Raw genomic sequence first — 12,828 nt, forward strand, 5'->3', positions numbered from 1 at the left:
AATAGGACCTGGCGGGCCGCATGTGGCCCCCGGGCCACATGTTTGAGACCATTGGTATATATCAAGAAAAGGAGAGAGCCCAAGAAAAGAGCCTTGAAGAACACCAATTAACAGTGAGATAGCAGTGGAGGAGGAGGATCCACCATTGCATACACTGAAAGTGCGCTAGGAGAGGTAGGAAGAAAACTAGGAGAGAATCCCAGTGAGGACAGTATATCGAGGAGAAGGTGTTGATCAACACTATCAAACGCAGCAGATAAATCGAGAAGGATGAGGATAGAGTAGAGGCCATTAGATCTGGCCAGAACAGGTCATTAGAGACTTTAGCAAAGCCTGGTTCTGTAGAATGGAGTGGGCAAAAGCTTAACTGTAGTGAGATGAAAGAAGTCCAGGCAATGGCGGTGAATAGCATGTTCAAGTAGCTTGGATAGGAAGGGGAGAAGGGAGATGGGGCAATAGTTGGAGGGGGATGTGGGGTCTAGCGAGGGTTTTTTGAGGAGAGGTATGAATACGGCATGTTTGAAGACATGAACAGTTGCATTGGAGAGTGACAGGTTGAGGATATGACAGGAGGGACAATAGTGGGAGAGATAGTACTGAGTAGGTGGGTGGGAATCGGATCAGAGGAGCAGTGTAGTGGGTTTGGAGGAGAAGGGAAGATGTGCAATTTCCTCTTCAGTGATTTCAGAAAAGGAGGCAAAGACGGCAGGGGTGAAGTGAGGTTGGCAGAGTAGACTGCTGGAAGGAGGGGTGGGAGGAGGTGACCTGGTTGAGAACTCAAGGTGAATCTTGCTGCAGAAGAACTCTGCCATCGTTCAGGAGATTGGAGCACAGAGAAGAGTGCTGAGTATGCCAAAGAGACAGCGAGGGTTAGAGTCAAGAGTTAGTTAAATGGGTGTGGTATTCTTGTTTGGCAAGCGAGAGGTCAGACTGAAAGGATGTCAGCAGAATTTGAAGTGTATGAAGTCAGCATATATGCAGGATTTAAGCCAAAAAACGTTTAGGTAGTGATTGGTCAGGTCTGAAGAGAAGGGTGATAAGTTGTGAAGGTTTACAGATGATGGTCAGAGAGGAAAAATCAAGGTGGAGAGCAGCTGGAGGAGAAGACATGGTCAAGGCAGTGGCCATTCTGGTGCGTAATGGTGGTGGAGCACAGCTGGAGTGTATGAGGATGTTAAGAGCGAAAAAAAGAAGTACAGGTAGTCATTTACTTATGACCTATCCAAGTTACGACTGTTCGACCTTATGACGGAACTTCCACTCTCCGAAGTCTCGCAACACAGCGTGATAAGATACGAAGGGGTGTTGCCCCACGTGAGTTGTTTTGGCATTTTCATGCAGTAAAAATGACAACGAAGAGGAAATTGTCTCTGCCCACTCCTCAGCCTTCCAAAAAGGAAAGAAAGGCCATAGATCTGGACACCAAAATGATGATAATATAAGAGTGTGAAGGAGGAAAGAAAGTGAATGCGATCGCATGTGATATAAAGTTATCACACTCTACTATGTCGACTACTATAAAGGACAAAAATAGAATTTGTGAAGCTGTGAAAGGTTCTGCACCTTTGCGGTTAACAGTGATTACAAAGCAACGTACTGGGCCCATCCATGAAATGGAGAAATTGTTAAATATTTGGATGGAAGATCAGATTCAAAAGCGGACATCCTTAAGCCTCTTTACAGTACAGTCGAAGGCTAGAAGTCTGTTTGGAACTTTAAAGGAACGTGCTGGAGAAGACTACAGTCAAGAATCTGTGGCAAGTACTGGTTGGTTTAAGAGGTTTAAAAATAGATTCCAGTTGCATAATGTTCGGGTGACTGAAGAAGCAGCGGATGAGGAAGGAGCTAAAACGTTTGTTGATAGTTTAGAAGAAATAATCAAGGTGGAGGGTTACCTGGCAGAGCAAATTTTTAATGTGGATGAAACAGGGTTATATTGGAAGCGGATGCATGGACGCACTTACATCCACAAAGAAGCCAAAAGCATGCCAGGATTTAAAGCACACAAGGATAGACTCACTCTACTGCTTGGAGGGAATATCAATGGGTTCAAGCTGAAGCCCTTATTAATTTACCATTCTGAAAATCCACGTGCATTTAAGAATGTGAACAAGCACACTTTGCCAGTTTATTATAGATCAAGCCGTAATGCCTGGATGAATTGGGCTTTATTTGAGGATTGGTACAGTAATTGTTTTATTCCTCAAGTGCGCGAGTACTGTTTGGAGAAAGGAATCCCCTTCAAAATTTTACTGTTGCTTGATAATGCGCCTAGACATCCACATCACTTAGCTGATCTCTATCTCAATGTGAAAGTGTTATTTTTGCCCCAGAACACTACACCACTTATTCAACCGACGGACCAAGGGGCGATTGCTACTTTGAAGACAAACTATCTCAGAACCACGTTCGCCCAAGTCATAGCTGCTATAGATGCCGACCTTGAACTATCACTACGTGACTATTAGAAACAGTATAACATTCTTAAATGTATAAAAAATTTTGCTACTGCTTGGGACTCAGTGACGGAAAAGTGTATGAATGGTGTGTGGAAGAAGTGTGTTAAGCGCTATGTGAATACCTTTGCCGGATTTAACAGTGAACAAGAACTTGATGAGATTCATGAAGAAATAGTGAAATTTTCAAAAGACCTTTCATTGGAATGTGAAATGGAAGATGTTGAGGAGTTGCTAGACCGGGAATCAGGGAAACTTACGAATGAAGAGCTGATAGAATTAGAAAAAGAGTGGCGGAAGAAAAAATAAGAGAATTAGAGAAAGACCAGGAGGATGAGGCGCCACAACGAATGTTCACCACAAAGGAATTATCAGAAGGTTTATCTCTACTGAATAAACTCCTCACCCATTTTGAAGACATGGACCTAAACATTGAACGATTTGCGAGGACTGAATGGATGGCACGCGACACATTTCGTCCTTATTGCAAAATTTATGAAAGAGAAAAAAGTAAACAATTCAGACAGAGCTCACTACGTTTATGAAAAGAGCAACTCCACCCATCACCGGGTCCTCAGCCTCGCCTGATGAAGGAGATATCGATAATCCGCAGCCAAGCACCATGGTGCCATGACTTAAATGTACTTTACTGTATTTCTTATTTTTGTCTGTTTTTCCACAATTGTATTGTTGTTTGACTTAGAAAGAAAGAAAATGTTGTTAACAAGATGATTAAAATATCATTACTCAGTCTAATATTCTTGCCTTTATTTAACATAGGCCGACTTACATCCTGATCCACTTACAACCTAGCAATCGGAACCAATTGCGGTCGTAAGTCGACGACTACCTGTAGGAATCAGAGGGTTCGAGAAAGAAGGAGAGCCAGCAATAAGTCAGTGAGGAAAGAAGAAGAGAGGGACTTATCAGAGGGTTGGTAAATGACTACTACTCAGAAGGGTAGAGGAGTGGAATTCAAAGAAGAGAGAGAAGTGAGATTGAGGTGGAAGGAGATGTTGATATCTACAAGATGGCGAGAGTAACAGCCCAACACCTCCCCCACAATCAACTGGGTGAGGTATGTGAGAAAAGGTAGCCTCCATGACATAAGACAGCAGCTGAAGCAGAGTCATCAGGGCAGAGCAGGTCTCAGTGCTAGTAGGTGGAGAGTTTGAGAGATAGAGAGGTCATAGATGAAGTTAAGTTTGATGGAGACAGAGCAGGCATTCCACCTTGCACATGAGAAAGGCCGAGAAGAAGGGGGGAGGAGATGAACAGAAATAAGATTGGTTACAATATGGTATGACCCGCATGAGTAGGGCAAGGGCTGATTGGAAAGACCAAGGGATGGATGTCCCCGGCAGACATCAAGAGGAGTAAGAGAATATGGACGAGTGTGTGAGAGGCATTGGGGGGTTACGCTACGGTAGAGTTAAAGTGTATACAGGTAGAGTGGAGATGGCTGAATGAGGGGGAGAAAGTGTTAAGGCTCTACAATTGAAAAAGAGGGTGGAAGACAAAAGGGAAGGCAAGGTGATGAAATCAAAAAGGGAGTGACATGGTGGTGGAGAATTAAGTGGTTTGGGGTGAAGAGAGATTGAGGAAAGTCAGTATTAGGAGAAGTTGGTGCGCAGGAGTCATGGGGGGGAGGGGAGGACAGACGGACAGGAAGGAGTGAGGACTAGGCACTGTCTCAGTGGACAATGAGATTTAGCCTGGATATAGGAGAGTTAAGGAGCTGAAGGAGTTGTCGTACGGTAAGAGATTAAAGAAACTGGGCCTCTTCTCCCTTGAAAAGAGGAGACAGAGGGGACATGATCGAAATGTTCAAGATAATGAAGGGAATAGACTTAGTAGATAAAGACAGGTTGTTCACCCTATCCAAGGTATGGAGAACAAGAGGGCACTCTCTAAAGTTAAAAGGGGATAGATTCTGTACAAACGTAAGGAAGTTCTTCTTCACCCAGAGTGGTGGAAAACTGTTATAAGGAAAACCACCCTCCAGGAATTCAAGACAAAGTTAGACCACTTCCTGCTGAACCAGAACGTTCGCAGGTAAGGCCAGACTCAGTTAGGGCACTGGTCTTTGACCTAAGGGCTGCTGCGTGAGCAGATTGCTGGCCACAATGGATTGCTGGTCTGACCCAGTAGCAGCAAATTCTTATGTTCTTATGTAACACACACCCAATCATCAGAGCATGGATCTTACCTGGTGGTCAAGCAGTGACGCGGGGCAGGAGCGATCTTCCTACACTCCTGCCCCATGCAGAGCCATGCTGTGAGTTCCTGTGGTCTCACGAGACTACAACAGAGAGTTCCTGTTGTACCCGCAGCATGGGAACCCGCAGCATGGGGCAGGAGTGTAGGAAGATCACACTTGCCCCACATCACCTCACTAGACCACCAGGTATGGTCCGGGAGTGGGTCAGTGCCCAAAAGTTATTCGCAAATTTTCCCTATTCGCGAGCCGGCTCTGCCCCTAACCCCCCGCGAATAGGGAGGGAGAAGTGTACAGACTTACCAAGGAGTTTATGCATGAGAGGCATGGCTATGTGAACACTACATGTAAGGTAGGGTTAAAGAAAGGGTAAAAATAACTTGAGAGAATAGTTAAGCTCTGGAACATGCTGCCAGAGGATGTGGTAAGAGCAATTAATATAGCTGGTTTTAAAAAAGGGTTGGACAAATTCCTGGAGGAAAAGTCCATAGTCAGCTGTTGAGACAGACATGGGACGGTAGCATAGAATGCTGCTACTATTTGGGTTTTTGTGAGGGACTTGGATTGACCTCTGCGAAGATGGGATACTGGGCTTGATGCACCACTGGTCTGACCCAGTAAGGCTATTCTTATGTTCCCACAAAAAAGAAGGAAAGAATGACATCAGTTATAAGGTTTGTGGACCTTTTTAATTATATGAATCAGGGGTGAAGGGAAGGGACAATACTAGATAATGAGCTGGTCACAGGTATGATAAACCAAATTTAAGAGGAAATCTTGTCACAATCTTTGGAGAAAGGGCAATGGAATTATAACAATTAATGGAAAAACTAACGGTACTCTTAATCTTGACTGTATGATTCTTCCCAAATTCTTCTGGGCTGGAAAGATTTGAAGATAAAACTCCTTCCAAGATTCTTCTGAACTTCCTGACAAGTTGCCTAAAACTTGTTACTAAATATTTTCCCCAACAAAATTATTAGCATTTCACTACCCCCAGTTTTCTGACTGCAGCTTAAGAAGCAGTTAAGCAAGCAGAAATTACTGTACTCTTTTAGTACTCCCTAACCTGAATGCACTGTAATTATTTATTTTACCTCATTTAGAGATGCTTAGGTGACAAACTAAATGAGCATACATCTTAGCTTTTGGAACTGAAACAAGTCATCGGGCTCTAATTTGTAATGAGTATTAAATAACATGCCTACAACACCAAAGCCCACAAAGCAAAGCTTACTTTGACACCCAAATAAATTAATGCTTGAATCTGGTACAGTCCTTTCAAACAACCAAGCAATCAGAATAATCACCGACATCTGCTTGGGGTTACTGAACATAAATGCTTCCTTCTGATTCATAAAGAATGTTCTGACCAGAGAAGTAATAAAAAATTTATATTAGCATAATAACAGCCATCCAGTGGGGACTAATCCTAAATCTAGAGAATGACATGGGGACAAATTTTTCCTAATTCCATCTCCGCACAAGCTTCAAGCACTTGAGGCTTGGGCAGATGAGGATAGAGCTTGATAGAATTTGTCCTAGTGTTATTCTCTAATTGGTATTCGAGTTTACAGAGATTCTCTGCTAGTGGTACTTACAATTCTATTGTGAAGCCTATCTCAGTTTCTAGTAAAAAGAGGAAATGACGGGGGTTTTAGTTGCAACGTACAAAAATAAGACAAATAACTTATTTAGCATAAAAATGTATGAAAGCACTATGTTCCAGACTTAGAATACCAAATAAAACCCAGCATAAAAAAGACAACCAAATCAGGTTTACTCTTAAAGAGTTTTACAGAATAATTGGTGTATTTGTGAATGATCAAACTGAAATATGAAGATTGCCAACCCAAAATAAAGACTCAGAAATAAAATGCAGAAACGTTTATGTTTTTAGGTTCTTAATATTTAGAATAATCTTACTGGTCTCTGTCCACAGGTTAAAAAAAACAACAACATAGCATCAATTGTAACGGAATGGATAGTAAATGAAGATGAATCTATTAGTGGTTGCTAACAGAACAGTCAGTGGATGTGTGAGAGCAAGATTGAAACTTTGGTACAGTAATATTTAGAGCCCCATAGTTTTACTATCCAGAAAAAAAAGTTACATTAAAAAAAACACAAAGCTGTCAACTTAGTTCCAGAAAGGAGAATTTTGGCCACATGTTCTTTTAAGTTTATATCCAAAAGCAATGCAGTACTTTTTAGTCCATAATTCTACCCACTGAATTAGTGCTACAGGTCTTATAATGCAACAGGATAGAGCTGTCAGTCTTCCAGGACTGACCTAAAATCTCCAATTCGGAAGCTCTAAAGATGTACACAAAATAGCTTTACTTTTGTTAACCTTTTACAGTACATTTGTGCATTCATTCAGGCAGATTAACACAACCGTACGCTGTTTACCAACATTCCATTCACTTCATTAAAATAAAGCCCACTCTATTTTTACCAGCAAAATAGAGGTGCAATTATAAATAAAAGTAAAGACTGCATGCAAAGTAAGACGCATTAACAGCAAAAATATTCTACAGCGGGAGAAATTAAATTTCAACAAGTGTTAGGAGCCAAGTCAGAATCCAAGTGAGGTCAGCCAATGAATGCTAAACAGAAGCGGATAGGAACACTCAGAGCAGCAGTAGATGTGTCTCGTTTTTACAAACTGATTGCCGCGACAGGGCCACTTTAGAGATTTAAACAAATCATACACAACTCCTGAACCTGCTGACACGCTTAAAATCGCCCCGTGTTTCCTGCCAGAGGGATGAGAACGAGCTATTGAGGGGTCACAGACAGAAAGAAGATAGCATCCGAAAGCTAAGAGCGAAACAACTAGCTTTCCACTTGGTGAACTGAGAGACCAGGATACTGCGGGAGCAGCGGCTTTTCACACGTGGGCTGGGCCGGCTCCAAGGTTCCCGAGGCTAACAGCGGAAACTACCTCCCCAGCGCCTCAAGCCATGTCATCACAGCCTTCCCCAAAGCTTGCGCCACCCCCACCTCGGCTTGTTTCCTGATAACGTTGTCAGGGCTCAATAGGTTGCCCAGCAAGAGGTAGAACTGCTGCTCCTCCGCCATTACTGCGAGACTCCAAGAGGCTGGAGGAAGGGGAAAGGAAGAGAAACCAGCGGCCGTGCTGACCTCTCACAGTACACTGGCCCGCCCGCTGCCGACCATTGGCCAGGTTTGGGGAAACCGTACATTTCGATTGGACAAGCCCAGGGGAAACAGACTGCAGCCATTGGTCTACTTCTGAGGAAAACAGTACGGATTTGCCGATTGACTAGACGAGTCGACTGTCTCGCGGTAATTGGTTCTCTGCGAGCGAAAGGGGACCGGAGAGAAAGGGCTAAGTGGGTAGGACCTTGGGTTTGTGAAGTGGCGGGGAAGAGAATGACGTCTTGGTGAAATAATGTTAGAAAACGCGGGAGAAAGAGTATACTTGTCCGGCTTTTTTTCCTGTTTGCTTTCGAATTGCGACCATGGCTAATGGGTTTGTATTAAGTAATTAGTTAATTATCCCGCCAAATGCTGTGGGCTGGATGCTAAAATAAAGTACTCTCCAGGCCGCGGACTTAAGTGCCAGCTTCATCATCTGCCGCCATAAAGAGTAAAATCTTTTGTGTCCAGGAAGTTGTAATTACTGTTGAGCTTAGTATTTTGAGTTAAGAATATGTTGAGGAGATAGTTTTTACGAGTGGAGGCGTTTTGAATATTTTTTTAGGAGAAAGAAAGGGTAGATTTTTAATGAAGGTATTATATAGGTCTTTATTTATGGGGCAACGGCCTGAAACACAAGTCTACCTACCCCTTTTCAGAGGCCAAAATACAGCAGTAAGAGTGTTATACTGTAGTCTCTCTTTCTCAGGCAAACTACTGGAAGGAAGTGAGTCTGGAGCAGAACAGAAAATAGTCAGTTTGCTCTCCATTCCAGCATTTAATCTTGAGGGGATTCTACAGACTTTCTCCAGCTTTAAGGGGTAACAATCAAGGCAATTGCCATGGACCCTCTACCATAGCTTACCTTTAAGCTAAGAGAGGACTGGGGTTTTGGGGCCCCTGCATAAAGCTAAGGGAAGATGGGGGCCCCTGCATACCTAACAGTCTTACTGACAACCCCTCTTTAACTGTCTTGATCCAACTGCAGTTCTTTCTCTCTTCCCCAACACATACATACACACTCACCCCAATTTCTCCTCCTTTCTCAATCCCCCAACCACATACAGTGATGTGAAAAAATAGTTTGCATGACACTTGGTTTCTGATTATTAACCAAAATGCAATATTAGACAAAAGCAACTTGAGTAAACACATAATGCAGTTTTAAAATTAGTACAGTACATCATTTATTTAAAAAGACATTCCAACACTCGTATTACCTATGTGAAAAAGTAATTGCCCCTAAACTTAATAACTGATTGCACTACCTTTAATAGCAATGATGGCTATCAAACACTTCCTATAATATATTAATCTTTCACAGTGCTTTTGAGAAATCTTCACCCACTCATTGCGAACTCTTAATTCAGACATTTGTAAGTTTTTGTTCATGAATTACAGGTCCTGCCACAATATCTCTTGGTTTCAAGTTAGGACTTTGACTAGGCCAAACTTAAACTTTAATTTTGTTCCTCTTCAGCCATTTAGATGTAGACCTGCTTTTGTGTGTTGGATCCTTGTCTTACTACATAACCCAGTTATTCTTCAGCTCCCAGAGATGACGTTCTTAAGAATTTTCTGATGCAGTGCAGAATTGATAGTTCTATCAGTAATGCAAACTTTCCAGGTCCTGATGCAGCAAAGCATCTTCACACCAACATACTACCACCCTGTTTAACTGTTTGGATGATTTTCTTACTGTGAAATGTTGTATTTGCTTTATGCCAGACATAATTGGACTTCTGTTGTCTGAAGAGTTTCACTTTTGACTCTTCTGTCCATAGAACATTATCCCAAAAGACTTGGGGATCACCAGGTGTGTTTTGCAAATGTGAAATGAACACTGATGTTACTCTTGGATAGCAATTTTTTTCTGCCTTACTACTCACCCATGAATCACATTTTTGCCCTGTCTCTTTCTTATCGTAGAGTAATGAATACTGATCTTCTCTGAAGCAAAAGAGAGGTCTGCAGTTCTTTGGATGTTGTGAGATGTTTTTTGACTTCCTGGATGAAGTGTCACTGTGTGCACTTAGGAGCAATATCAGCAAACTGGCCTGGAAGATTCACCAATGTCCCAAATCTCTTCCATTTGGAGTTAATGGCTCTCATTGTGGAGTTACAGGGCTTTAGAAATGGCTTTCAACAACTTTTTTTTCTTGTCTCTACATTGGTTACCTGTAGAGCAGCGGATATGCTACAAAGTATTGTTAAGTTGTTCACCAGATGTTGTATTTTTCTGCTCCCACTTGTTTTCAAAACTTGTGGGGAGTTTATCAACCAGCAAGAGATTTGCGATCTCTGGGGGAGATGTTACTAACTATCTTAAAGGAAGACGGGATTCGCTATGTGAAATCTAGAATAGCTATTTTTTTCCATAGCTGGAAAAAATCTTTGGAACTCTATGCCAGGCATGATGAGATTGTATAAGGATCACGTGTCATTTAAGAAATTATTAAAAACATGCTTATTTGAAGATGCTTTTCTCTAAAGTTCAGTGGGGTTTTGATTGTTCTAGGTTCAATGTTTTTTTTTGTTTTGTTTTGTTTTGAGAGAAAATTAGGAAAGATTATAATTTATTGTATGTTGTCTTGTTTGAGGTTTTATAACTTGTATATGTATGATATTTGTACAATGCTTAGACTTGGGCGGTCTATAAGTTTTAAAAATAAATAATAAATCTTTTTTGGAATTTCCTTTCACCAAGCCATAGCATTCTTATAGAAATTTTGTGGTGACTGTTCAGTATATAGTGGGGGTTAGATTCAATAGTCCTGGTTGCAATCAAACTTGGCAGTGTTAAATCATTTTATCAATTAAATTTGGTCAGTTGGTTGATTGAGTACTTAAGGGGGCAATTTTTTTTCCTTTGTTCCTTAAATAACCCCCTCTGATGCAAAACTGTAGCGCAGTTTTTAGCACCGGCCACGGCAGTAACAGCTCCAACGCTCAGAATTTCTACGGCGCTAAAAAACACACTACAGTTTTGTAAAGGGGAGGTAAATGATGTAATAATTCAACAACGGTGTTACATGTTTACTTGGTGTTTCCTTTGTCTAATGTTACTTTTTATTTAAAGATCAGAAATCATAATCCAAGTATTTATTACTTGCTGTATCCCAATTGAAATTGATTCAAAGTGATTTACAATTTAAAAAAAACACATAAAATAGAAACTTTACAACAAAATTAAAGATAAAAAAATTAAATTAACAAATCATTCTACCTAACTTGTTGTCTTATTTCAAATACTTCTGAAAAAGAAAAGTGTTCAAATATTTACAAAATAACAACTAGGAATATTATTGTTTAATATGTAAAGATAAAGAATTCCAAATTTGTACTGCCTGATTATAAAAAGAAGTGTTCAAAATTGTCTTTTATAATGAACAGCCCTACAAACAAATAAATGTAAAATTGTCCATAATGCCTGAAGATTGGAGGGGAGGGTAGCCAGTCTAACAATGATTTTTAAAAAGGGTTATGGGATGATCTGGGAAATTACAGACCGATAAACCTGACTTCAGGGCTGGACAATAATAGTGGAAATTATTATAAAGAATAAAATTACATCAGCACAAGCAGGGTTTAATGGATTCAACAAAAGGAAGTCTTGCTTCACCAATTTGTTTCATTTCTTTGAAGGTGTGAATAAACATGGATAAAGGTGAGCCAGTTGATTTAGTGAATCTAGATTTTCAGGAAGCTTTTCATAAAGTCCTTCATGAGAGACTCATGAGAAAATTAAAAAGTTATGGAATAGGAGGTCATATTCTGTTGTGAATTAGGAACTGGTTAATGGATAGAAAACAGAGGGTGGGGTTAAGTTGCCATTTTTCTTAGTGGAGTGCCACAGAGATCTCTACTGGGACCAATGCTATTTAATATTTTTATATGCTTTCCCCAGGATTGGTAGCATGGAATGTTGCTACTTTGTTTGGGTTTTTGTCAGGTATTTGTGATCTAGATTGACTACTATTGGAAACAGGATACTGTGCTAGATAGACCATTGGTCTGATCCAGTAGGGCTATTCTTATGGTTCTTATCTGGAAATCAGAATAAGTTTTCAGATGACATAAAACTATTCAAAGCTGTTAAAATATATGTGGACTGTTAAAAATTGCAGGAAGACCTTAGGAAACTGAAAGACACAGCATCTAAATAGCACATTTAAATTTATTGTGGAAAAATGTAAAGTGATGCACATTAGGAAGAAGAATCCAAATCATAGTTACTTGATGCTAGGGTCCACCTCAGAAGTCAACACCCAAGAAAATGATCTAAGTGTTAACTGTGGACAATATTCTGATATCTTCTGCCTGGTGTGTGACAGCAGCCAAAAAAGCAAATAGTATGCTAGAAATTATTAGGAAAGGGATGAAAAATAAGACAAAGAATATTATAATGCCTCTGTATCATGTTGCGACCAGAGCCGGTTCAGTCTATGAAACAGGTAAGGCTCTGCCCCAGAGCACCAGTGATAAAGGGTAACACAACCCCGACCCGGCATCTCTCCCTTTTGCTTCCCTCCCATCTGCGGGCAGGGAATGAAACATGCCAGATTGGAAATTCAGGATTTTGGTGCCTTATCACAAGCATTGGGGGGGTGGGGAGAGCAACTGGATTATGGATGGGAAGGAGCTGATGTAAAAGTTGGCTCAGGGTGCCACAGTCCCTTCAGCCAGCATTGGTTGCGACCTCACCTCGAATATTGCTCCAATTCTTATCACTGTATCTCTTAAGAATTACCATGCTGGGACAGACTGAAGATTCATCAAGTCCAGTATCCTGTTTCCAACAGTGGCCAACCTGGGTCCCAAGTAGCCAGCTAGATCCCAAGTAGTAAAACAGATTTATGCTGCTTATTTTAGGAATAAGCAGTGGATTTCCCCAAGCCATCTCAATAATGGCCTATAGACTTCTCTTTTAGGAAATTATCCAAGCCTTTTTTAAACCTTACTATGCTAACTGATTTTACGACATTATCC

The 12,828-nt window shown here is 41.0% G+C and overlaps 1 protein-coding gene and 1 long non-coding RNA gene across 2 annotated transcripts in view; one reads left to right on the forward strand and one right to left on the reverse strand.

The window, feature by feature from the left end:
- The window catches only part of IPO5 (importin 5), a 387,223-nt gene extending 379,387 nt beyond the window's left edge, over positions 1 to 7,836 (reverse strand). Inside the window, exon 1 of the mRNA XM_033948411.1 lies at positions 7,681 to 7,836. Coding sequence (XP_033804302.1) covers positions 7,681 to 7,758 — 78 coding nt within the window. The 5' untranslated portion in view covers positions 7,759 to 7,836. The remainder of the gene's footprint in view (positions 1 to 7,680) is intronic.
- Positions 7,837 to 7,998: 162 nt separating this feature from the next.
- Positions 7,999 to 10,535, forward strand: LOC117362267. The gene is made up of 2 exons (XR_004539843.1): positions 7,999 to 8,173; positions 9,769 to 10,535. It is a non-coding gene; the product is annotated as an uncharacterized LOC117362267 (long non-coding RNA).
- Positions 10,536 to 12,828: the final 2,293 nt, after the last annotated feature.

The sequence above is a fragment of the Geotrypetes seraphini genome, chromosome 6 (genome assembly GCF_902459505.1).
Source record: "Geotrypetes seraphini chromosome 6, aGeoSer1.1, whole genome shotgun sequence".
In the NCBI taxonomy this organism is placed as follows: Eukaryota; Metazoa; Chordata; class Amphibia; order Gymnophiona; family Dermophiidae; genus Geotrypetes; species Geotrypetes seraphini.